Raw genomic sequence first — 27,200 nt, forward strand, 5'->3', positions numbered from 1 at the left:
ATATTGGCCACTAATTTAAAGGGAAGATTGAGAACTGCTTTGGAAACAAAGAGGTTTTTCCTAGTAAAATATGTCTTCAAAAATCAGAATGTCTGTCATTTGGAAGAGATACTCTGTTATAAAAACTTCAGATACACCAGGAAAGACCAGCTACAGCACCAAGTCACTGCAGTTTTGTGAATCAGTAGGTAAAAGCCAGGATATACCCTGAATGACCCTGGATATATGCTTAGCCTGCTCACTTATCAATGACGTTAGCGGAGCTGAGGTAGCTTGGCCTACCTAGCATCTGAACCAAGACCTGTTTCCTCATTCCTGTGAAATAAACCTGTCAACCACTTTTTCCACTTCCCAAGGAATTCGGCACTCAGATTATCCTAGAACCCAGCTCTTCCACGTGGCAGAACAGCCTTTGCCAGAGCAGCAGCAATTCAGATCTTCAATCACTTTGTTTTAGTTGTAAGAATTACCCATTTCTCATACTTTATCAAGGGGTCCTTTCCTTCTAGTGTGACCTTACCTTGTAATCCTGGATCACCATTAATTCTTAGTTACTTGGGCTCTGTTGCTGGCTTTGGATGTGCTGATTTGCTGTTTGAGGACGAGGAGATGCGGCGCTTCGCGACGACAGCCAAGTCTCAGCAGCTGAGAGTCAGTAGCAAGGATCTGAACTGCTCTTAGCACGCAGTATCAACAAACCTGCTGAAGGAAGATGCGTAGTATTTACATGATATTTGCCACCCCTGGCCATCAAAGTCATGAGTCAGGCTCCTAAAAATGACAAAACTACTTTGGTTTGGCTTCTTAATCATCAAAAACCCCATGACATATTTTCGGGTTTTTTTTCTTTTTGTTTTTCTGGCCCTCTGGCTGTGGCCGCACAGATTTCACATTTTCAAGTACTATTCCCAGGACCAGGACACTAGAATTTATTTGGGCCAGGTGGGTGGGTGGTGGATTTTGGTTTGGATTTTTTTTTTTTTAGTGTGAACTGGAATTTTCATACAAGCGTGTAACTCTTAAGTGCTGAACTTAAAGTACCAGCTATCATGAAAAGGGTAATACAATTGGGAGAGTTGGCATTAATGGAAAATTCCCAATTAAGTTTACTGGAAAATTATTCAAACTGATACTTTTTTTTTAAAAAAAACAGGGAACATTCATTATAAATATTTTCAAATTATCCCTGTCAATATGGATAGCTAATAAAGACTAAGTGCTGGATTTACAGTGTTGTCTAACTTTGCTCTATTTTTCTGTTGGTCTGAAATGCTTCCTAGTTTCACAGATATAGTGAAATCAGTGCAGCAGCTGGCTTTGCTCCAGGTGGGAATTGTTCTCCTGTGCTTGGAAGTGGAGGAAGATGCTTTGTTGTGTTTACCATGCTCTGCAGCATAGAGCAAAGGGAGAATCTGCCTATCACTGCAATTAGCATTTAGGACATCTCGTGCTGTATCTTGACCCCATCCAGACTGTTCTTTTGAGCTGATGTGTGCTGATTTTCCAGCAAGGTAGATGTTAAGACTGTGTTTCCATATACCATCGATAACACTGGAACTTTAAATATTGCTACAGCCCTGAACTGCCACTTCTGGCAGCCACTTTTGGCTTCCTTTAGCCATTCCCATTTCGCTGCATGGATAGGAGCTGCTTAAGTATGTTTTGACCAGCTGTTTTTCTTTGCAGTAGCCACAGTCTGTGCCAGACTGTAGGACTACAAACTTACTCGGCCCAGCTTTGTATGTTTGGCCTTTCAAGAATTTCAAGTGAAGTCAGGTCTTTCCTTTTAAACTGTTTAAGGCCTGATTTTGTATGGTCTTTAGGCACCTAAAAATACAAGTATACTTGGAGGTAGACACATACATACACACACAGAGTTTTCTCCTTAATGCCTTAAGTGCAAGAAATCAGCAATAATTCGGTACCTGTTTTCATCTAAGAATGCAACGGCCATTTCTCAGAAGCATCAGGTGTGTTGGACATTTTGTCAGGCTAGTTCTTGGGGCACTATAGATGGGGTTGCTGAACATTGTCAAAAGCAGATCTGTAAATCATGGGAGGACAGAATCTGGCAGTTACATGTACCGAATGTAGTGGCATTCAGGCAGGAATGAGTGGCATTAAAGGAAAAATGATTGGTTTTGATGAGGTCTCAGAGTTGTTTTGAAACAAGGTACATGTCCCATGATTATTTTGCAAGGTTGTAAATGCTGAGAATTAGTTTCTTTTAATATCACTTTTTCTTTTTTTTTTTTTTTTAAGTAATATAGACATACAGAGCAGTTCTAGCTGAGTAATTAATATTAACTGGGAATATTTGTATATATTGGAGAAAGTGGTGCAGGTCACAGTTTAATGACATTTCCACAGTAAAACCCCAAATCATGAAGTACTCGTTTGGTATTAATACAACACAGAACTCGGGTCAAATCTGTTGAAAAATTTCCAGACACCTGGTAACCTGGATTGCAAAATAATCCTCATAACTTGGTTTGGAAAATGCGTAGGTTCCTTCAAACATAAATGGTGATATGAGTACCTGGAATGCCTTAGAACAAATCCTGAATTTCTGAAGTGTCTTCATCAATCTTTACTAGTAGACAAAGATGAAGTTGAGAAATCAGTGGAGCTGGTGGTGGGTAAAAACAAGCAGGTGAAAACTGAAATACAGATGTGTCTCCTGACCCTCTTTGAAAATCATAAGCCAACAAGTGAAGATCCTAGGTTATCTAAGTCAAAATAGGATAGGCAATAGGTCTGCAGTGCATCCCTTGTCTACTAAATCGGGTATCTCTAGTGCTTTGGCTTTGAAGTTCAACACAATAGCAATACGGTGAAACAGAATAATGTAATGAAAATGTTGTTTGGCCACTTCTATTATTTTTCCTTAGCTACCTGTTTCAAATTGCTCTTAAAACGTCAAAGCACAGTAGTGCTCATAAGTATGCATCTGGAAATTAAGTGTCTGTTTTGGTAAATATTCACATTAGGACACTTAGGGGTAAATTTTTCTTGCAGAGCATGGGGAGTTCCACACAGAAATCCTGTTAACAAATAATAGGATTTGTGTGCATAACTCCCAGTGCATCACTTTGAAAGTTTACCCCCTGTAGCATAAGAGTTAGGTAATTTTAGTCTTTGAAAGTTATGCTTTTCAGATCTGGTCTTTTTCGACAGTATGTTATTGATGGTGCAGTCATAAATGCTTCTGAAGAATTGTGATCAAATCTTACGTTGTTTTCTTTCCGTGGGGGAGAATTTGGGTTATTGTGCATTTCAATGCTGTGTCTTGTACTGGAGAAAGTTGCAAAGGAAAAATGTACATAGGTGCAAACATGACCTGTTTTGTAAGTGCACAGTTAATGACTACAGATGGAAACTGTGTAACCAAATGAGCAACAGGACAAGTGACACATATTAACAATACTATATTTGTCCACAACAAGGACCTGTTCAACATATATGCAAATGTATATACATATGTAGAGACTTTATATTTGGACAAAAAAGAAGATATTTGACAGCTAGTAATATTTTGTGGGCCAATAGTAAAAAATTGTAATGTACAAAATCGAACTGTATTCTAGAAATGTTTTCTTCTCAGTCTAAGTCTGAATGCCCCCGTGCTGAGGTTTTTGCTAATCCAAACAGTTTTTCTCTCCTGCTGTATTCATGGTGGAGACACTTTTTAGAGATACTGCCAAATAAGATCTTTCTTTTAATATGATACTTTCCTGAGTTTCTTCAGGGTGCAAAATTGGACAGTTACCAGGCAAAAACTGGTTTTCTTGCAATGTGTCCAGTGTTCTTTTCACCATCCATATTGAAAATAGACTGGCAATAGCATTTGTTTTGCAATATTTTGGCACATAAGCTTCCAGCTTTCTATGGAACCTGAAACTGCAAAGAAAAGAAGAATTAAAGGACTGCTAAAAAAATGAACTTCTTTTTTAAACCACTGTAGTTTAGTTTTAGAGAAGGGTCGTGCTTGTGACTCTGTTTTATCTGAACCTGTTAATGAATCTCTGCACTAGTTACAACTTCAGGTTTATCAGTTAACATTTGTCATGTAGGCACTTTGTATTAAGACGAGTGGGATTAATACCAGATTTGTGTAGGATTGAACAATGGCGTATTTAAAATGTGGGGTGTCTCTGCCTAATGAGAGACAGCTGAGAGGTGTGGGTGGCCAGTTCTGCTCTCCTAGGAGAACTGTGTCATGAAGTCTGGTGCTTTTTTTTTTTTTTTCTTTTTAGAGTTGTATAAAAACTTTTGCCAGGCAAAGTACGTGTCTGGTCCTTCTCCTACTGAAGTTGCTGGCAAATGTCCCATTGATTTTAGTGGAAGCAGAGCTGAACACCAGCTGGACCCACCCTCATATTTAAAAGTGCTTTTCCCTGGGGTGAATAAATACCCCAGTGTGCAAACAACTCTGCTGCTGGGTGTCGTATTTTTTTTGTGAAAATATATCGATTTCAACTATCAGTTGGCTATGAAAACGTCTTGTTCCAAAAAAGAGCAACACCAGGAAAAATCTCACTCTGTGTAAAAACAATCAACCAACCCCCCAAAACAAACAACCTCCCCCAACTTGCAAGCTCCTTGGAAGTTGCTGACATCATGAAGACAGAAATTTTTCACTTTGTGGGTATAGTAGGAGTCAAGACTCTGGGGCTCTCTTCCAAGCTCATGCTTGTGCAACACCGAGCTGTGTGCCTCAGTTGACCCATTTTGGACATGAGAAGATGTCTGTGCCATCTTACATCTCAAGAGGAGGTGGAATCATAATTTAAAGGGTTATAAAACTTCCATGCATGGTATCTTCACAGAGCCACTTGCACAAAACTACTTCTCCTACCATGTTTTGTCTCTGAGGGAAATAAGAGGACAACATAGTTTGAAAATGAGTGAAAAACACCACCAGAAAATTGTCCTGAAGCAGACACTCAGACCAAGCAGAATAGAAATTTCGTTTATAAATGATGAGAAGAAACATGTAGAAATAGGTCTTTTTTAAACAGCCTTCATAGAAAGCCAGACTTCTAACCTCATCTATATTTACTACAGGAAAAGGTGGCATGATGTCTTCTTAGATTATGTGAGAAGACGTATTTTTGTCACCCAGCTAATGTAGACCACAAGTTCTTCAAATAGTTTCTGTCTGAGAAGCCACCTAGTCGTGATTTAGTAACTGTCAGCAATAGAGACTATCACACCTCTTCTTAAGCTGTTCCAATAGCTAAATGCCATTACTGTTATATAAAATAAAAATAAAATTCACAAACCATAAACTGAATAACCCAGCTGCCTCTACCTCTTTTCTAGCTAAATTTCTCTATCTTCAGCTTCTCACCAGTGTGTCTTGCACCTTTATCTTGTAGACTGAAGTCATCAATTATCAGATTTCTCATGTAGATAGTCAGAAACAGAGTTCATGTAGTTCATGTTTAGACTGATGAGCTCAGTAGACTGAAAGCCTTGAATTTCTGATGAGAAGGCATGTTTTATTCTGGAATTGCTATTGTGGAGCTTCTCCAAACCTAGTCCAATCCGTCAGCATTCTTCTTGAATTGTGGACACCAACTTGCGATCTAGTATTCTTACAGTCACGTGCCCCCCTCCTAGTTGAGAAGTAAGATAGTCTCACGAATCCTACATAATAGCTCTTGTTATCCTTTCCAGAATTCTGTGATTTTGGGGAGTTGTTATTCCACCGATTTTTCTCCAAGACCTTTCGTTCTTGCTGAGTCATGGCCTCCTAGAACAGTCTCCTCCATTTTTTGGTGTTCTACATTTTATTGTTATTACGTCTATAACTAGTCGTACAGAGGTCTGGACATAATGAGGCTCGTATTGTTTGCTTTTAGTTTAATAAATGATGCCTAAATGATTATCGGTGACTTGACCTCATCTCCTTTTCTTCTTGTGTCCTTTCTAAATGCTATTAATAATTACTTTCTATATTCTTCCATTTCACTGAAAAAAAAATTCAGGCAGACAATAAATACTCCATGAGGTTGCCCATTAGAAGCCCATACACTTGTTTATGATTTCTTGCTATAAATTGCACATTGAATCCCTTAGGTTAAGCCATTTGATAACTGTCCTTGTGGGGTCACTTAATCAAGAATTTTGCCTTACAGGATCATGTCACACCACCGGTTTATCAAACTTTACCAGAGTGATATTTTCATTATTAGCAAAACCAGAAGATAATCTTCAGACATTTGAGAAGGTCTATTTTTCTTAAACCCACATTGAAGCAATTATTACAACATGATGCCAGTATTATAAGTGCCATCAGTTTATAGCAGCTTGCTTTAATTTCATATTAACAGAACTCAAAATTAGACATTCCTTTGTTTTCCCCACTGCAGTGGGTTCGATATCAGTAAAAAAGTATAAAAAGTACTCCTGTGTACTTTTTTAAGAGTGTCATTGGAGGTTAGATTTCTCTCCGTTCTCTGAGATTTTGTATCTGTTCCAAACTTTCTGAAAACCTGTATTAGTAGACTAGAAATCCCACCCAGCTCCTCTTTTATACTTGGCTGCAAGTTATTAAAATCTGAAGATTTAACGTGCCTAATTTTCGTGCAACCTGCTGGATTAATACTGAAATACACTCACAACATCATCCACTGTATCATAGAAATATTTGTTGGATGTGACTGCCTTTTCTGTGTTATCACTGATAAACCGAGCATTTCCACCTCATTATTTTAATGTAGAGTGAAAACCAGAAGAGATCACCAGATCATCTAGTTTAGCCTTCTGAACATCATAAATACCATTCCAATTCCATAAAAAGTGTGCAAAGTTATGTAGGAGAGGACAAATAATTTTTGGCAATGTTATACAGTGAGCTGGTGCTGATGCAGGTATCTGTGATAAGCCTTATGTACCTCTCAGCCATTGCTTCCCTGTGCAGAACACCCCATCCTTATGTGGAAACAGCCTTTTGCAGGCTCAGAGAGGGAAAGTAAATAAACCATTGTATTAAGGCATTTAAATCAAGTTTAAAGACCAACTAGTATAATGAAATACGAACTGAGAAAACGTAATTTGTTTGTGTTTACATGTTCCTATTGGAATAATTTTTCCCTATTGGAAACTTTTGTCTGTCAATCCTTAGCTATTTAAAACTGCAAAAACAATAACCAGTTGTTGCTTTCTTGTGTCCTCAGTCTTTATCCTAGCTTTTGTTAGAGACAATACAGTGGTATTCATGGGTAACAATGAGACTGTTATGTTTCATTGTGTTTTTTTCGAAGCTATACAATGTTCTAGCCATTATAGAAGGACCGCAGTCAGCTGAGTGATGTTTACATGCCAGTTCCATACCCTAATAAGAGGTATAAAAGAAAGTGTATTGTGGTCAGTAGGGGAGATTTTCAGCTTGAAAGGTCAGGACTTCTGCTGGGTGTAGAAACCTAGCTGGGGAAGATAGCACTGTGCTGCCTAGTGTGCTTTTATTTTTGGCCTCTGCTTCAGTAACGTAAGTGTCAGTAATAGTTGCTGCAAACTGCTTATTCATGCTACTGCTGTGATCATTTGCTTTTGGGCAATATGAATTTTGTGGCTATACTAAGTTAGGAAGCGGTTTACAGGGACGTCAATGGCATGGCTGTCTCCCTTGCCCTGACAGCAGATTGTCTCATCCGCATGATGAGCCTGTTCTTGACTATGTTTTTTGGCATTCCCATAAAAGCATACCCAGACACCTACGCCAGCAGGATCGGCACTTTTTCTGGGAGGAGGGTCTTTCCAGCATTTTCTAGCACGGTGCCTCACACAGTTACGTGCTGGAGATGACAGGCGTTTCTGATATATCGTGTGAGCATTTGCTCATTTCTCAGCTCCGGTTCATACAGCTGGGCTCTTCTACTCTTTGTAGTGGCAGCTAATTTCACAAGACTTGGGGAAGTAGTGTGGCTGCCCGAGGTCATGACAAAGGACATGAGGATCCCAAGCTTGCAAATATGTGGGCTGAGTCTGAGGGTACATTTTTAGCACAGCTGTCAGGCAACGCAGAAGTTCCACCACATTCCTGCTTTTCAAACACGATGTCCTTGACTTTTGACACTAGCTTCTGAGAACTGTAAGTATTGTCTGGATTTGTGGGAGGTTGAGAGAGGGAGTGAGAGACAGCAGGAGTCCCAATAATTAAGACTTGCTCCTTGGGACAAGAAGTGAAGTCTGTGCCTTAGTTTGGATATGGGTGGGCCAGGATTCCTCTTTCCATAGCCAGCTGGAGAAGCATCTTCATATCACTGCTCCTCCTGGTATCTTTGAAGGTAACAAGGCAGGAAAAAGATCTGGGATGTGCCAACAGTTACTTGCTTCCAGGCGATAAGACCCAACTGCTAAGTCATTCAGTTTGTTAGTCAAATGCTGTTTCATGGTCTTAAACGTTCTTCCTGATAAAATAAAGGCTGTTTTGATTGAACAATAAAGCTTGTGACCACGGGTATTATTCTTAACTATATATAGATGGCTTTTGGTGTTTCTTCCCGTGACTGTACTGTGACTGTTTATATAATTTACCATGGTGCTCTGTTAGTCATCAACAGACTGCATAGATTGCTGGTTGAGGATGTTGCCTCAAGCTGAGTGGTTAATCAACTGGTATGGCAAATGCCAGCCTTTCTGATTAGAAGATCCTGTCTCAATGCAGTGTCCATTCTGGATCGGGTCTTAGCCTGGAGTTAGGAAGAGTTTCTGCTCCGTGATCCTATTTGTGTGGTATGATTTTATGATTCTGTGATATATATTCCTGAGAGAGTTTGAAAAGAGCTTTCATCCTAGTTCTTAGTCAACGTTTATCACTTCTGGTGGGAACTTTTTCACCTCAAATACATTTGTCTTCCTCAGAAGATGCAGAAAATGAGGTTCACTTTTTCTCTAAGACACTGGAGTTTGGTCACAGCTAGAGACAGGATGTTAAGCAGGAGGAGCTGGTGCTTTTAGCCATCTCAAAATCTCTTATGAGCTTGGTTAGTGTACCTTATCCATGCATGCATGGTTAAACTGCATCACAAACTAAGCTGGGAAGGACTCTGTCTCTGTGTGAGGTCCTCAGAGACTTCTGGTTCTTTGTCTTCCTCTGTAGTGTAGAGCTGGCTTAAGCTCACCTGGAAAATTCACCTGATAAATTCCCTGTCACTGCAGATGTGTAGGTGATGCTTTTTATTTTTCTTGCAGCCATTTTTTTATAACTTTTGATATTTTACTGTAGGCCTTGTACTTTTCTTGGCTGTTTGAGGGAACTCTATATAGACTATTATCAAATTAAAGTATCAAAATGCAAGATCTAGGAAAGAATGGCTGTTTTGTGTTGTCAAGCTACACATACAGAATACTTCATTCTGGCACTTCTTTGAGGTGGACAAGCCCAATGTCTTTGAGGTCCCTGAAGCTGTGAAGCCTGACTGTGGAGTGTGGTTGCTCTTGGAAATATGGCTAAGTTAACAGAGAAGTGGGAGTGCAAGTAGTGCTTCTTGAGGTGTGTCTGGAACATGCTTTCCCACTGCTTGCCGTCTGTGGTGGCCACAGAGATGTTTCAATTGAGAAGTTGACTGTTGCACTGATGTGCAGGCACTGGTGACCTGGTAAGTACTGAGAATGCTTCTGGTGCATATATTTTTAAGAACCGTTTTTCATTAAAGCCAGTAGGTACGTGAAAGTAAGGAAGAAGTTGTCCCATTTTTCTCCTTCTGTGGTAATCATCAGAGACCTTGCCATACTATTTTCTTTATAAAATCTTAGGTTACGTATACACCTACAGTTGTTGTGTCACCTTCTGCCTCTGTAAAGCTGTGTTGACTGCAGGTGTTCCCAGAAGACTGAAGGCAAAATAAAAATGTCAAGTAATTGGTACCTGTGACTCTTGATTCAACATGTCTTGTGTTGCAGAAGATGAGCAAAATGAAAGGGAAGATCTTCAGAGAGCTGCATGCAAATTTTGAGTGGTTGTGGTTTTGGAAGTAAAGGAACAAGGAGATACAGAGAATGCTTTTTAAGCTATTCTATCAAACGTCATATCTCTATTTTAATATTTCATGTGATGTGGGCTTCTTTCAGATGATCAACTGGATTATCTGAGATCAGAGAAAACGGAGTGGTACTACTCAGCTGCAGAAAATAGGAAGAAAGTACTGCCATGGCAGGGTAGGGCACAGGCACACTGACTGCAGAACATTGGCTCTTTGTAGAACTTGTTTCGATATACAGATCTTACGGATAGCCAGTAAGATTATTGAGGTGGAGGTAGTTTATTTATAATCAATAAGTTTAAAAGAAGCTTCAAAGAAAGTTTATACAACAGTATTTTAGAATTGTTCCCATGAGATTTGTTAGATAAGACCATTAGATGTTCGTTTTCTGGACAACTTTACTATTTGTATGCTTACTAATTATAATGGAAAGACCTAATAAATTATGTATGTTAAACAGCTTGCTTTTCAAACAAAGGAAATTGGCCACAACTCTAACTTCTTCTATTTTTATTTCTCTCTTAAAGGGCAACACTTTAAGGAAAATACTCCTATATCGCTACTTTAAAGGAGAATATGGAAGTGGTATGAATGGGCCTCTGTCTGCCAGCTACAGCAAAACTGCACAAGTGGGAGGTAAATCAACACAGAGTATTTAAAGAGAACAAAATTAGCAGCACAATTTTTTCTAATAGGCACATTGGACGTGCTCCAGGGATTCAGTTGGTAAATAAATCAAACACATTCTGTAACCGGTTAGAAGAGAGGTAGTATCAGACTTTTCCTATTTTTAAGTTGCACACACTTGTCTTAGATGGCTGGTGTGCATTTGGCAGTACCAAAGTAGGGCCTTTCCCCATGGCCCCCAGTCACTCACTTAGTTCAGGTCCAATTGGTAACATAATTTTAATTTGCCAGTAAATCCACATGCAGAAATCCAGCAAAGCACAAAACATTTGAAGAAAGATGTTGCAGTTTCTGGAAACTAAAAATTTTTTTGAAATTCCAGATCCTTTGTTGATATATGAAAAAAAAAAGATATGAGGAAAAGCTTCTTACAAAAATACTAGTTAAGCAATGGAGCAGATTTCCTCAAGAGGCTGCAAAATGTGTCAGTTCTTGTTACAGCTTTACCGGACAAGGTCCTGATGAACCTGCTCTAATTACTATGAGCAAGAAGTTTGAGTGGATGATCTCTGTAGGTCCCTTGTAACATAATTTTTTTGTATGATTCTGTTACAGAAGCCATGGGAAGTTACTGAAGGGTGGTTTCTAAGAAAACCTAAAATAATGTGTGTTGTAGGAAATGAGGCAGAGGCTGGGTATAGAGCCAGGTCAAAATACTTGCCATTGCATTTTCAGTGTGTATTAAAGGCATGTCCAGATTTGTGGGCATTTCCAAATGTTACCCAACTGATCGTTCTTGAGTATTTCAGTGTAGACACTGGAAATGTTTACAGTCTTAATATCCTGTATACCAAATTTTGCTCCCTAACAAACAGGAGAATAAAGATTTACTACTTTTTTAGTTCTCTCTTTACATTGTGTGTGTGTGTGTGTGTGTGTATAGCTTCATCACAAACAAAGTCTGAACCAATTAATCAGTTTAATCAAAGCACTACTGACTGATTAAAGCAGTACTATATTTTTCCTAATAAGTAGATGCAATTACATCTATATAAAAGTAAGTATAGCAGGGAAGATGATAACATGTGATGATAATAAAAGGTGGTTGATTTAATGAGCTAATACAGTTTAACAAAGTTCCTTAATACACATGCTTAATTTCGATTAACTCAAGTCTCTGTTCTTAACGAACATCATTGTGATGTTAATGGTCTGGGAGTTATATCGGCAAAAGCATTTAGCTAGGTCATACCGGTAAGCAGAGTGGATTTACCAGTACGCAGTCTTTCTATAGATTAGGCCTGAGACTGAAAACGAGATTTAGAAGTGGTCTCAGAGTGCTGACTGTACTCACAGTTTAGCGTATACAGCAGTGGAATTAAAAAGGGGTTCAGTGGACAAATCAGTGTAATTTCCAACTTCTTTATTGTCTGAAGATCATGACAGTGCAGTGGTTCAGGGTTTTGTTTTATTTCTTATTCTTAGAGCCCAACATTGCAGTTTCAAACAGAAATCTTGTTTTTGTCAAGGGGAATTTTGCCTGAAGCAGAATTTCAAAATTAATTACATTGCTACTGTGTACATAAGACAAATTCTTGTTACTAATAGATTAATTTTCATGTACATATGTGAAACAAACATGAATGGTTGTATTTGTCTAATTTCCAGGTGGATTTGCAGGACAAGACTCAGATAAGTCTGGGGTAACCATGTTTGATATTCAGTGCCTTCTGGATAAAGAAGGTGCATCAGAACTAGTTATAGATGTTATAGTAAACACCAAAAATGACAGAATTTTCTCAGAAGGAATTTTGCTTGGTATTGCATTGCTTGAAGGTGGAAATACACAAACACAGGTACTTATTTAATTTACTTATTCACATACTGATTTTTAATTGCATGTAGTCTGGAGATAAATAAAAAGAACCTTTTTGCTGTGCATTCTGTGAAAAGTTTATCACTATAATATGTATTGCTATAATACAAATGTAAATATGCCCTGTTATTATGCAATATCTCGTAGTGTAGACTCATCGATAGAAGAAAACATTTTTTTACCGTCCCTTTCAGTGTAGCACAGTGCTTCTTTTAATCTGGTCTTTGCCATATGAGCATTATCTCCAGTTATTTCATATCTGTCTTTCTAAAATTAAAAATTACAATACTTTCAGGTTTATAATAGCAATAAAATTAAGTTATTTTCTGGAAATGTCTAGAGACATTTATTAAAAATCTTCAAAGAGAGAAAAACTGGGCATTTGTGAAGACCAGTATCCCAATCCATAAAAAATAACTGCTTTAAACTATGGATTCTAGTTTTTGTGAATGATATCCCTCTCACCCAACTTTAGCCAAATAAGATGATTTTTTATTCTTACTCTATGATCAGCAGAGTTATCATAAGCAGGAGAGATGGTGTGAATCACTCCCTGCATTTCCCCATATCTCATCATTGCCTTTGAAGGAAGCCTAAATAACCAACTTATACCTCAGTGCAACACTGTAAAAGTTAAACGAGAGATATCCCATCCTGTATCTTTGTTCTGTAAAAAAGATAACACGATCTGTGACCCTTAGAGAGTGTCCAGAAAATGAAGAAGTGAGATTTTGTTGCAGCTTTCTAAAATTGTTAGGGCTTTTATGTTAAGACAGAGTTTGTAAACTGTTGAAAATGGTTCTGTCAAGCCTGCTTGACAGTAATACTAAGGGACTGGACTTAATAACCTAAAATATTAATTCCAGTTCTGTGTGAAGCACAAAGAATGTGTATAATCTAAGCTATAATATTACACGTTAGAAGTTTCATGCTGCCTTTTGTTGTTCCATAATAACAACTACTTTTCACTATTATTTGTAGATGGAATATTATAACTCTACAATACCTGGAGAAATGGAGAGTGTCACAAAGTAATTTAACTTCAAGTGTAACATTGTGACATTTCAGATTGCAAATAGTAGTGTTCAGCATTTTATCCAAATTTAAAAATGTTATTATCAATCTTTGTTACCAGCTTTGTATATCACTTTGTGAAAGAAGTGGTCAGGCAGTGGCCAACATTTTTTCTGTATAAGTGAAGCAATTATTCATCAATTGTTTCACAAAAAATAGTGTACTTTTGTGGGTTTTCTTCCTTATAAGGTTGATATCTAAAGAATTTTTTTTTTTGCAGTATTCGACTTACCAGCAACTGAAGGAGCAAAAAAAGTCAGAAAAATTCTTTAAAGTCCTCTATGACCGCATGAAAGCTGCTCAGCAGGAGATACGATCAACAGTGACAGTGAACACTATTGATTTGGGGAGCAAAAAGAAAGATGATGATAGTGACCTAACCATATCTGTTCCCAAAAAGAGAGGTAAGGAGGCACCATGTAAGAAAGGGGAGAAGTGCATGTGTTATATTCAAACCACATGTACTGCACCACTGATACTATGCTGCATTGATCAATAAGCTTTAATATTAATAATAGCTTAATTTGCATCTTTTGCCTATTTTTCTCTAAATGATAGGCCGTCTCTTAAGCTAGTTACAAGGAATTAGCTTTGATGGAATCAGTGAAGCTATTCCAGTTTATACTGTAGAAGATACAGAACTATATTTTTAGAGAAACAGAAGTAGAGGCTGCTGCTAATGGGGCTATTTCACAAGAGCAAGCGCAGGAACTGATTTCCCACCCTGTGGTCCTTCCATTGTTCTCATCATTTATTGTATATGGGAGAGAAATAGTAGGGCTTTTTGTTTTAATGTTCTGTTTCACTCTGGTTTGTGGTTTGTTTGGAACATGCTATCCCTGCATGAATGTTGCTTTGATAGTCTTTGTAAGTTGCCTAGAGGTCTTCAAAAAGTTACGCACCAACAAAGAAAAAGTTGCATTCACTATTATTGTTTTCTTATTGTTTAATCAAGCGAGGAGAAAGAGTTTCAAAAGTAACAGAAAATTATCTTCTTTTCAGTAAAGGATTCAACCCTGCATCTGAAAGAGGGTATGAAAGGCCAGTTAACAGAAGCATCTTCTGCAACATCCAAGGCTTACTCCGTGTATAGGAGAGAAATGGACCCAGAAATAGATCTTATGGGCTCAGGGGCAGATGCTGCAAATGCGGAAGAGAAATCCACGGAAGAAGCAATCATGAGCCCTGCCATTGCAATCATGCAGCCAATATTGAGATTTCTTCAGCTGCTGTGCGAGAATCACAACCGAGAGCTCCAGGTAAAGTGTTTTTGAAGTGAGCTTCAAAAGAAGTATTACAGGAGCTGGAACTTCAGTAAGGGAAGAAAAACACACCTGTGCCTGGCTCCTGTTACAGAATAGGGGTGTCTAAAATGTTGTTCTTCTTTTGGTCCAAGGAAGAAAATCACCCTTTTCAAGAGCTGCTTGCAAGGTCTGGTTGAGGTCATGTTTATGTCCTCAGAATTGCTTGGGGGCTGTGGCATAGCCACATGGAACTGAGAAGTGTCTAAATATCGTTGTTAGTATGGTTTCTGTGCCCAGATGGTGGATCACTTACCATCGGCTTGAAGACCACAGGAAGTTTCTGGGCAAAGTACTGGGTACTGCTCTTTTCCCTAGGTGTTATGATTGAAGGCTTTAAGATGCTACATGTGTCCCTGCTATCAGTTCCTCTGGCAGAAATTACTGTCCCCATAGCAACCTTTGCAAAATGAATTTTCTGCAAATATACCTCAGTGCCATGTCCAGCAGCCTCCCTTAAAGCAGTGCTGGGGGTGGTTTGAGCTAAGCTATTGTTCCACGTTGACACTGCCAAGGAGCAGTCGTAATGTGCCACGGTACCTGCTCAGCTGTGGGGCAACAGGCTGCCAAGAGAAGGGTCGTAATAGTGGATGGGGGCAGGTGTGCGGGGGATATGTAAGACATTTAAGGCCAGTGCAGATGTTTGCACAGTTAGCTTTCCGAAGCCCTCCTTTCTTTACTGATTTTATGAGATAACAGTTCTCAACTGCTGCACTAAGGTGTAATATTTTTTCTACATTGTAGCGTACTTCAGTTCCTAAGGTACAGTGCTCATATGGTCATAAATTGTACCCTTCAATATTTTGACTTGATTCTAACACACTTTTTTTTTTTTTTTTTTGATGTTCCTTTTCTCCATCGTCCAGAATTTTTTAAGACATCAGAACAATAAAACAAATTACAACCTTGTTTGTGAGACCCTTCAGTTTTTGGACTGTATCTGTGGAAGCACGACAGGTGGGCTGGGCTTATTGGGGCTTTACATCAATGAGAGGAATGTGGCTCTTGTGAACCAAACTCTGGAAAGCTTGACCGAATATTGCCAAGGTCCATGCCATGAAAACCAGGTAGGGCTCAAATAACTTCTGGATGGAGAAGAGTATACCTGAATGTTTGGTATCTGTGTGCTTATCATAAACCCTTCAGTGTTCTTAGTAAGATAAATTCACTTGTAACTGCTATGAGTAGGCTTAACACGTTTCAAGCTTTCGTAAGGCCTGAGCAATCTTTTTGAGTCAGAACTCAAAATAGACTCTTCCTGTAGTCTGTCTGCTTACATGGAGGGTGTCCTATCCTGTTGGAGAGCATTTAATGTCTTCTGTCAGTTGGTCCATGGCTTAAACCTCACTTTGTGAGACTGGATTTTGAGTCACAGTTGTGGGAAATACATTGCAAACACAATCTTGTTTTCTTCGTTTTCACACATTTTGCCCTTGATGGTGTTTATATAGGTTGCTAACATTTACTTTCCTTAATTCACATAACTGCCGCAAAGTTCAACTTACTATCCGATTATCCTACCTAGCAGCATCTTTAATTACGATATCAGTAGTGAAATGGATGAGACTGAAGACTGTGCTTCTGATCTTCTGTGCTTTGCTTGATGCAGTCTTTTTAAGTCATATAGCTGTGACTTTTGGTAGATGTCTCTTTAGTGCCGTGCTGAGGCAGTACAGAATGGTAAAGAATGTAGTTACATGCTGTTATATTTGATCTGAAGAGCACTGTAGTAAAGTTGTCGCCATGGATGAAATTGCAGAATTTTTACTATGGATTAGGAATGGGAAGATTGCAGTGGGTGAAATTAAGGAGGCAATCTATTCTTGATACTAGAAATAGCTGAAGAAGTACATGAAGTATTAATGCTACTTCATTAACATGCACAAATGAAGTGTAAAGTGCTAGTATTACTATTGCTGGTAATCAGCTGTCTTTACATAATACTTTAAAAACAAACAATCAAAAATCCTTTAGTGGACTATTTTTTGAGCAGTCATTTAATTCACTAATGAATGGGAAAAACATCTGTAAAAAAAGAATAATTACAAGACTGGACATGAAAAAAAAATATGTTTCAAGTTAACGTGTTCTCTGACAAGTTTATTTGAGGAGCACTGGAGGAACACTGATAGTGGAAGAGAATGATTAGTTACACTTTATTACTTAGACCTACCTGCTGGGAAGTCACTCAGGATTTGAGTTACGCTTGTTTATACCAACTGCAAGTCTAATTCTGTGTATTTCAGAGGCAAATGCTCCACACTCTCATTTTCATTTTTTCCCCTCTATCTGTCTTTCTGGAAGATTTTTGCTTTCCTATTGTCCTATAAATCTGCTAGAAGAAAAAATACTATAGGCTTTTGTATAACTGACACGTGTTTGCAAGGCTTAGAAGGTCCAGGACTCTGTCTGTAAAAGCATTTGGGAGGTACTGTTGGTCATAATTACAGTTTGGAATTCCATGTCCAGAAATGTCCTTCTATGCAGGACACATCCAGATGAATGTAGAAAACCTTCATCTGCGCAAACAGTTCATGCTATAACAGTGATATCAATGCTGGTTGCTGAACGCAAATTAAGACTTTGAGTGTGCAAATTTGATTGTGCCTATGTTCAAGCATGTCTTTTATGTCTCTGCGTGTGTGTTCAGCAGACTCTGGCAGTGGTCCTGTGGGCCGCTGTCTGTAATTTGTACCACTTGGTGCCAAACCCTGCACAGTTCACTGCAAGCATATTTCAGCTTGCCCCACCTTTTTTCCAGTTGTGTACTTCACTACTGGCAGTGCTGGGGTGAGTTCTGTGCTACACAAGCCTCCCCCACCACCTCTTGTGGTACATTTTCAGGATGTTCTGCTTTGGCTGGGAGGTTCATTGCTGTTACAAGGTCATTGTTCTGGAAATTTGTTTCTGGGTCCTTGTTTTAGAAATTTGCTGATGTGCATATTCTCTCTCTCCCTCCCCCCACCCGTCCCATCTCCCTCTTTTCAACCGCTCCTTCCCCTTTCCTGCATCCTGACTCCCTTCTCTTATTTTGCAGACTTGCATAGCCACCCATGAATCTAATGGGATTGACATTATAATTGCACTTATCTTGAATGACATAAATCCTCTTGGCAAATACTGCATGGACTTGGTGCTTCAGCTAAAGGTACAGTAAATGTAAATTTGTTTATTTAAATTTGGGTAATAATAGAAGACATACCTGTGCAAGAGCTCTGGGCAACCTGACATTTACTTAATCTTACCATAGCATAATATACTTAGGAGCCTTTGAAAACAAACGTTGCAAATGAACGTCAGGTCAGCTTCTGAATCCTTATCAGGTCCTCTGCCACACGCCTTTTGACCTGCTATTGCGTTTGGGAGTATGCCCTCAGCTTTTTTAAAATAAATCCTATCTAACAGACACAACATAGCTAGCATAAAGAGTCTATATTCTGGGCATAAAATCTCACAGGATTGATAAATAGCAACACTGTACACACATGTAAAAAGTCAGACATTCTCTGTATATACTGAACTCTTAAAAAATTATTTGAGAAGGCGGTGTTGTGAAAAAAGAATAATGTATCAGATGACCTGTAATGTCAAATAAAGTTGAAAACAAGGTCAAAGTAAGTTGTATTTTATTTCCCTTCTCAGTGTCCTCTGAGGGGGAGGACAAAGTGTAGTGTGAGAGGATGAAGAGTAGAGTTGGAGGGCTTGTAATTTTGTTTTATTCCGTAGCGAGTTGGATAGGCTTATAGATAAGTTTCTCCAGTCTGTGTGCCATTGCAAGCAGAGGGGAGCTCTGCAGCTATACTGTCTGCCAAGTAGGGTAGAAAGCGTCCAGGAGGAGCCTTTTCTTGCCTTCCGAATGAGCTATTTCCATTGCAGATGGTCTGTTTCCTCCCCAAAACCAGCAAATACTTTGTGGTAGCTGCATTGCATCATATTGGCAACCTTATGGATGTCTAATAATTAATATAGCTATATATCACGTACAATGAAACATTAAATCAACAGTGCTTTACACTTGATTTTAATAACTGTAATTACGTTTTTGAATGGCAATGTAATTCAGGCACCCCTCAAGCAAAACACTTAAGCAGACATTTAACTTTGAACATGCAGACAGTTCTTTTGAAGTCCAGATTTCAGTCTCTGTGAAGACCTAGCTACAGTAACTCCAGTGCCATTCTGATTTGCCATTATCATGAAGCTTGGAAATGCTTGTAGAACATCTTTTCTATGTAATAGACAAAAATGGAGTCTAGAAACATTGCTACGAGGACCAGATTTGCCCTGTGCACATGAGGCTATATATGCCTTACTCTTACTTAAATAGCAAAAATTGTGGTGAATGATAGCAAAGGTTCAGTCTGTGGAAATGATTCTGATTGTACAGAGTCATTTAGGTTAGAAGGGACATCCTGAGGTCATCTTGTCCAGCCCCCCTGCTCAAGCAGAGTCAGCTAGAGCAGGTTTCCCATGACCGTGTCTAGTTGAGTTTCTCCACGGCTGGAGACTCCACAACCCATTTGGGCAACCTGTTCTAGTGTTTGATCACTCTTGCAGTACAAAAGTGTTTTCTTGTCTTTAGATGGAATTTAACGTGTGTCTTAATTTGTGTTCATTGTCTCTTGTCCTCTCACTGGACACTGCTGAGAGGAGTCTTCTTCCCTCTTCTTCGTTCCCTCCTATCAGGTATTTATACACATTGATAAGATCCCTCTGAGCCCTCTCTTCTTCAGGCTGAACAGTTCCAGCTCTCAGCTGCACCATATATGAAAAACCATATATGAAAAATGCTCCATTCCCTTAATCATCTTTGTGGCTTTTTGCTGGACTTGTTCCAGTAAGTCCAAATCTTTCTCTTACTGGGGAGCCCAGAACTGGACACAGTGCTGGGCCAGATGTGATATCAAGAATTAGATCCAAATTAAGAAGTTACTGGTTTTTATTTTGAGTGGCAACACATTGACATAATATAGCACAGAGTTTACTAGGTAATGTATAGCATGGACAATCTGTCAGTCTTCATAGACGACTCTGAAGTTGCAAATACATAAATTTTGCAGTGAAAATAGTACAATAGAATAGAAGGCAAAGTATATGGGCTCACACACTTACACATACAAAGAAGCTCAGACACTGTTTTCGGGGGACATTATTATTATTGAACTCATACCCCCCCAACCAAAGCAAAGGCAATGCAGAATTATTTTTCCCATGCCATCTTAATTTAGCTTGTTTTGCACATAGTTCATGATGTGGTATTTAATTACATCGTCATGGATTATATTTTCCACTGGACTCCAGAATCATTTAGTGAGCGGGGTAGACAGTGTTCACTGAGTGCAAAGATGGCCAATGTTCTGTTCTGCCTCTTGTTAATTTGAGGCCTTCCTTACTGACTAGTATTTAAGCCCTGGCACACAGTATGACCTTAATATCTGCCACTCTGTATAGTGGCAGGATGAAGATACATTGTCAGTCTAAGTGTAGAGAGAATCTAATACGAGTGTCTTTTTGGCTTTTCTCATGGCACCTTACTCTGCCATACCTAGTCGCTACATACATTCATTTATTTTTCCAAAATTCTTATGAGGAGCTGAGATGGGAACCCAGGTGAGGAGAAATGAAGGCCAGAAGTGCTTTGGCCTGTCCTGTTTGTAGCACCTGAGAACTGATTTGTCGCAGCACCAATGTGTTATGAAGAACTTTATACTGTATTTTCCAAGTGATGGGCCTCTTTTCCTCATTGATATCTGGGAATGAAAAGTAGATCCTAGGGTCTCAAAGCGATCAGAAAATGAGGGACAAGTAGTCAAATGAGCATCTCAGTGTCAGGTGTAAGTGATCAGAGAGAAAAAAACCTGCCTGCTGTAATTCTAGTCTATGGCATGCCACTTTTGCTGAGTCAGTAGCAAGAAGCTGGCTGTTGATGACACAAAGTCCTACCCAATCTCTACCTTTCTTCACTTCCTAGAAGCTGCAGCAGGCTTCTCTCCATCCCCAGGGTTGTCTGCACTGGGAAGTAGCTTCAAAGTAGTCCCCGCCCATGAGTGAGTAGACTGGTGCCCTCCTCCACTGTTTCCTCCCCTTCTCAAGCTACCTCACAGCCTGTCTTGTCCCTTTCTCTCCTTGTCAGTTTGAGATCCTACCAATGCTACCACAACTGACTTGGTCACCATTGTAAGGGAAAATTGCAGCAGAAAAAGAAGCATCTAGTTCTTCAGAGCAGCACCCTGTCAGGTGTCTTAAAATGCTATCCTTTCCCTCCACCTCGTCTCATTCACTGTGCATGTTAAACTTTTGCAGTGTAAGTTGCAAGGTAAAGAGTCTGATAAGACCTTTCCAGTGGATGATGCTGGTTTGATTCTGGATCGAAGGGAAAAGGAAGCTATGGAAAAATCCATATGGAGTCCTGTTTTCCTTCAGCCAGTCCCAGTCTGGTCTTTTCTTCTTATGCATTGTTGTTTGTCCTTATCTCATCCTTGTGTTGGCAAACCTAGTCTCCTCTCTCCTGGCTTCTCACTCAGCTCCCAATCTTCTCTCCCAGAAGGTCTTAGTTCCCCTGTCATGTATAAATCCTCGTTCTATTCATCCACCCTCCTTCCATCTACTCCTTCCTTCTGCTGTTCACTTCTAATGCTACAGTCCTCCAGTTGGAAATGTTTAAACCTCAGCTTGACACAGCCCTGAGCAACCTGCTTTGACCGGGGGGTCAGACTGCTGAAAGATCAGTCCAAAGAAGAGCCTCAAATGTGGGATTTTGTGATCCAACTTGCATGATTTTGTTGCGATTCTGTGCCCACCAAGAAGAAACTCTGAGGGCTTTTAGCTGTGAAATTCCAGCAAGTTTCTACAGTATAGTATTCAAATTGTCATTCAAAAAAAAAAAAAAAAGGCTTATGAGTTGGACAAATTTGGCTGGGATTCCCTGGGGACTACAGCTTGTGTGTTTGTGTTATCTTGGCCTCTACTGCTCCAGATTTTCAGCTTTGCTATCAAAGCTTGGAGATACAAAGGCTACTTAAAACAGAAGTTGCTTGAACATGGAGAAAATAGCATCTTTCTTTTTTACCTCAGTCCCAAAAGCAGCTGAACCCTTTTCCTCCAAAATTGTGTGTACTAATCATCTGAGGCACACCCTCACTGCGAGAAATTTCAGTTTGAATTGCTGATGTCTGGCAATAAGCAGTTGAGAAAGAGGTTTTATGGTGGGTTGAGAGTTTTACTGGCCCATACCTGTATCATGGGACTGCGGTCTACTTCCAAGTATTCAAATAGCTCAATCTGTAATAGGGGATGATGAGGGGATGCTGTGGGGATGCTGTGGCAGGTGAACCAAGGCAACCATGATCTGCCAGAAAGCAGTCAAAACTCCAAAACCTTTCTTCCTCTCCTGTTCACCACAACTGATTTAACTGGCAGACAGACAAGTTTCTGAATTCTAAGGTGTTACTGGGTTACTGCTGCTAAAGCTCATGCTGTTTAATCCTTGGGAGAGGTCTTGGTGAAAAGCATCCAGTTGACAAAGTAAAGGATGTCTTTATACGTTCCCCCAGGAATATTTGATAGTGAAACAAAATTTCAAGAATGATGTATGGAAACAGTTTAACCATTCAGACTTTATAGTAATCAGTGGGGAAGGAAACTTGTCAATAATGAAACCGTTGGTTTAATACATTTTGTAATTACCTCCGTTGAGTGTTGTTTCAACAGAAAGCCATGGCAAAAATTGCTAGGTGGGCAATAAGAAAAAGAAATGGAATTTGATTTCTTGTGCACAGTATAGAGCAAGGCTTTGTATTTAAGTCAAATGTTTTTCAATATTTAAAATACTTCTTCCAATGTAGTGTGCAGGGTTAGTTAGCCTTACAGTACACTGACATTAAAATGGAAGAAAACCCCTATTAAATATGTCAGTAAAATAAAAGATGCAAGTAGTTTAAAATCTTATCCTCTAAAAAAGTGTTCCTCGTAATCGCAATTAAAACAAATGCAAGGGTCGTTAATCCATGAAATAGATTTAAAATTTGCATTAACTTGGGTTTGTATCTCTAGAACAATGCCTCCAAGCTTTTGCTGGCTATTATGGAAAGCAGGCACGACAGTGAGAATGCAGAAAGAATCCTTTTCAACATGAGACCAAGGGAACTGGTGAGAAAACTTCTGAATATTCATAAATCTTTTGACTGAAAAAAAAAATCTGTCATTAAAACATCTTTAAAATTATCTGCATCTATGCTGAAAAGTGTTGGCAGCATATAGTGACACAATGTATCAGGATAGTACTAATTCACAAAAAGTACTTTAAAAGGATCAAGCATGCATGATTTCAGTCTTTACGACTTCATTATTTTTATCCGTTCCAAGCACTTTTCTGTAATTGTTTCCTAACGAAATTATCATACTCTGGTAGACTGTCTTCAAGTACACTTTGTCAGGGGCTGGCAAATTAAGCTTGTACAGTTTGTGAAACAGCGCTAACAGAAATGTGTCTGTAGACATATAATATATATCTATAATATATGTATATATGTTATATATATAAATCTGTCTCATGAACAAAGAGAGTTGCAAACAGTTGTTGCTTTATTTTGGAACAACCGTGATGCTTGTGTAGGTCTCCAGAAATTTTAAATAGATTAGAAATCTGGAGAAATTGTTTCTGATCCAATTGACCATGTAGCAGCAGTGACTGAAAAACCTCTTTTGTGAGGAGATCCGTGGGCATCAGCCCTGCCCTTAGGCAGAGCCCAGTGGCCTGCTGGTTTCGGGGCATCATTGCTAATCAGGGTGGTACATCAGCACGATGAGGCCATCCCTAAGGTGCAACTGCAGGGTCAGGCCCTGTGTGGGGAATGGAGGATTTCCCCCCTGTTGGTCCTGTAAGAGGCTTTTGAAAATTTTGGAATTTCTCCAGCACCCTGCCCAGATCTGTATCTTCCTTTCCTTTTTGATTTTGAGGTTTGTTTTTTTTTTTTCTTCTTAAACTGTGTGGAGGACGCTGAGTAATGTTGCAGCCTGCTCTAGCCAGAGGGAGATCAAAGTGGAGACTCTTAAGTGCTGCACAGCACTACCTGCCGTATCTGTAGGTCCATATTTAAAAGCATTTGTGAAAATACCTGCTCACAAAGGCTCAGCATTCCTTTTCCTTTCTCATGATTGCAGTTTTGCTGATGAGAAATGTAGCAGTTTGGAGCCTCATAAATAGTTCAAGCTTGTCTTTATTCAGAAAGTGTTTCTCAGACTGCTCGCTCTTCTTGCAGAACTACAAGGCACCCATCCAGGCTTGAGCTGAACAAAGCAAGCATGTTCAAACACGGTGTGCTTTTTCTCCAAGAATGACATTTATTTCATCTCTTCCTAATTGGGTTCGTGTTACAGGTGGATGTGATGAAGAATGCGTATAACCAAGGCCTCGAATGTGACCATGAGGAGGAGAATGGAGATGATGGCATCTCTCCAAAAGATGTTGGTCATAATATCTATATTTTGGCACATCAGGTATGTCTTATTTGTCGTGTGGCTGCTTCCAGAAAAGTGTTATGTGGTTAAACTCCACATAAAACCTGCCTGAGCAAAATGGGGAGTTTTCCCTTCTTGTGATTTCTGGCTCATGTTTGTGTACAACTTTATCTGGAAAGTTACTGAGAGCAGGACAAGCGAGCAGTCTCACTGTGTGTGTAGGCACTCTACAGGGTTTGGTAGGCTCTGACTGTGTGAAATAACAACATAGAGCAAAACAGTTAATATCCACTTAGCTTTGCCTTCTTTTAACTTTAACAGCTCTTCTAAATCAATCAAATAATAAATCACATTATCATCGTTAGTGTATTTTAAGTAGTAGCTTCAGTTGTAGTAACAAATGAACTTGAATTGAGAAGATTCCTATTATTTTAGATATATTAGTTAGCCAATAAAAATAATTGGGCCTTTGTACTGTTTTCTCCTTTTGAATTGTGTTGTAGTGCCCTAAAGCTTTTTCTGATCACTTTTGCTTCTCTACTGATAAAGGTAGAATGTACACTGAAGGTTTTTATTTAATGGGATATTAATTTTTCAGAGCAGTTGTTATCAAAAATAGTTTATTTTTCAATTACATTGAGTATTGAAAAGATTTTTTAAATTAAAAAAGTAAAGACCACGTATTTCTTGATTATATCATAAATGATAGCATTTGGTATTTCATATAAGAGCCAAATTTTTAAAAATTGTTTTTACTAAGTAAGAAGAAACAAACAGATGGGGATAGGGAGTGTCCTACAGTCATTATGCTTATTAAGTGTTGTTAGGAATTGAATACTCAATGGAAAAAGAAACGAAAACAATCTGTAGTTACACTAGTATTATGCAATGTTTCTTTCAAGCAAGGAATGCAAAAACAGTTACGGAGTTATGTTCGCGTGCCTGCAGCGCATTTAAGTAAGTGAGTCTTGTTATTATGTTGTTGTTGTGGTTGACCATGTTCTACTCTTGTGCTGCATGTAGGACACTGTACATAAGATACTCATCAAAGATGACAGAATTTTTAGAAAGCATCTGTAGCTCCTTACCATGTATGACTATTTACTCCTTGTATGAGTGCTTATAATGAAAATTTAAATGCCTGCCAAATAAAAATGTTCGTGTTTTATATCTTCTACCTACAGTTTGTGTTGAATGACTTAACAGGGTTTGTGACAATGGAAAATAAGTTTTGGGGAGTAGAATATAGGCCTAAAACCATATATGAAGTGACTGCTGGGGTCATTTTACAAACGAGGTCGCTACCAAGGGTACATTAGCTAGCTGAAGTGTAGATTAAGCTCTGTCCCTGAATACATATGCAGGGTTCTGGGGAGGTCCATGATGCTCCTCCGCAGCTATTCCAAATGCTTGATCCATAGTCAGTGTTTTGGTTGCATAAGGCTGGATATTTTTACAGCAATTTACTGAGCTCCTTCCTGTTCTGTAGAATTAAATGACATGATTGGCTCTGTATGCTATAAAAATATCCATCTTTACCAAAAAAAAAAGGGCTGTTTTTCTTTTCTTGTGTTTCTGTAACACAGTACATGTGTGTGTTTACAATAGATTTGCACCCATGTCAAGCCCCATATCAAAACAAAGCAATGGAAGGGCAGGCAATTTGGGGCCTCTCTCTGTCCTCTGCTAATGAAAAACTATGATTCTTGGCACAGGACTGCTGATCTTTGACCCCAAACTCTTTCCTTGTGAGCCCTTTCACTCGCCCTAGGATGGGCAGGATGTAAGTGTCATCCCTCCTCAGTAAGGCCATTGTTGCTGGGTTCCTTTGCTGGCTTCGCTTTCCAAACACCCTTCTGTGCTTTGCTGTGTCAAAGTGTCTTTTTGGTGCCTGGGCCTTCCACTCAGCTTAGCTGACCTGACTTACATAATATTTCTTTGCTGTGCACCTTATAGTTTCACAGTTCATCTGACATTTTTTTCTACAACCGGTGTGGGTCTTCAGTCACTTTCCTGACACTTGCTTGTGACCAATTGCTCTAGTTACAGCTTTTTGGTCCCTCTGTAATAGGAGAATCAAGACCAAGAGTTCCTCTTTTTGCTGTTACAGCCCTCAAACACAGACAGTTTATTTTGGGGAGCTCAGACTTTCAGTTTTTGTCGTTGCACTCTTCAGGGTGATGGTGGGTTCTGCATTTTGCCACCACTACATCCTTCCTTGCCCTTCCTGTGGTTGATTTTACCAGAAGCAAAAGGCATTCTTGTAAATGTTTGACCCACAGTGCATAGAAAGTTATAAATATGTCACGAGTAAGGCTGAGATTTCTGTTACTAAATCTCCTTTACAGCCTCCCAACCCCTATCCCAAATGTATATGCAGGCACACATGTGCAAGTGCATGTGCACACTTGTACATCAAACGCAGGCAGTCAGAGTTGTGTGGGCACAGCAGCCTGGGACGTGATGGTAAGACACTGACTTAAATGTGCCATGTCGCGACAGTTATCACGTCTCTTCCACGTGTTTCTCTGTCCTCTGTTTTCTTTGCTTTATTTCTTCATCTTCCTCCAGCCTGCCATGTGCCATAGCTGTGCTGCTTCGTCTGCACTGACTCCAGGCTGTCTGGACACTGCTGCTCCTCACTTTTCCCATTTGACATGCTATGAGCAGAGAGGGGAAGGGAACGCCACTGAGAGAAAGCAGAACTGATATCCCTGAGGAACTACCCTGAGCTGCACCCCAACACAGCAGCCTGGCTTTGGGGTAGGGGCTCCTTTCAGACATAGCTCTTCTACAGCCACTTGTGGAGGAGTGGCACAAACTGGTGCTTGAGATCACATCCTGAAAAATAAGCCTGTTATTGCTAGATAG

General features: G+C 39.4%; 1 protein-coding gene across 1 annotated transcript in view; it reads left to right on the forward strand.

The window, feature by feature from the left end:
• The window catches only part of ITPR2 (inositol 1,4,5-trisphosphate receptor type 2), a 262,967-nt gene that overhangs the window by 174,088 nt on the left and 61,679 nt on the right, over positions 1–27,200 (forward strand). The window contains exons 38-45 of the mRNA XM_086466499.1: positions 10,520–10,628; positions 12,288–12,475; positions 13,790–13,973; positions 14,572–14,828; positions 15,737–15,937; positions 17,908–18,018; positions 22,923–23,018; positions 24,249–24,368. Coding sequence (XP_086322625.1) covers positions 10,520–10,628; positions 12,288–12,475; positions 13,790–13,973; positions 14,572–14,828; positions 15,737–15,937; positions 17,908–18,018; positions 22,923–23,018; positions 24,249–24,368 — 1,266 coding nt within the window. The remainder of the gene's footprint in view (positions 1–10,519; positions 10,629–12,287; positions 12,476–13,789; positions 13,974–14,571; positions 14,829–15,736; positions 15,938–17,907; positions 18,019–22,922; positions 23,019–24,248; positions 24,369–27,200) is intronic.

The sequence above is a fragment of the Leptosomus discolor genome, chromosome 1, assembly GCF_034619465.1.
Source record: "Leptosomus discolor isolate bLepDis1 chromosome 1, bLepDis1.hap2, whole genome shotgun sequence".
In the NCBI taxonomy this organism is placed as follows: Eukaryota; Metazoa; Chordata; class Aves; order Leptosomiformes; family Leptosomidae; genus Leptosomus; species Leptosomus discolor.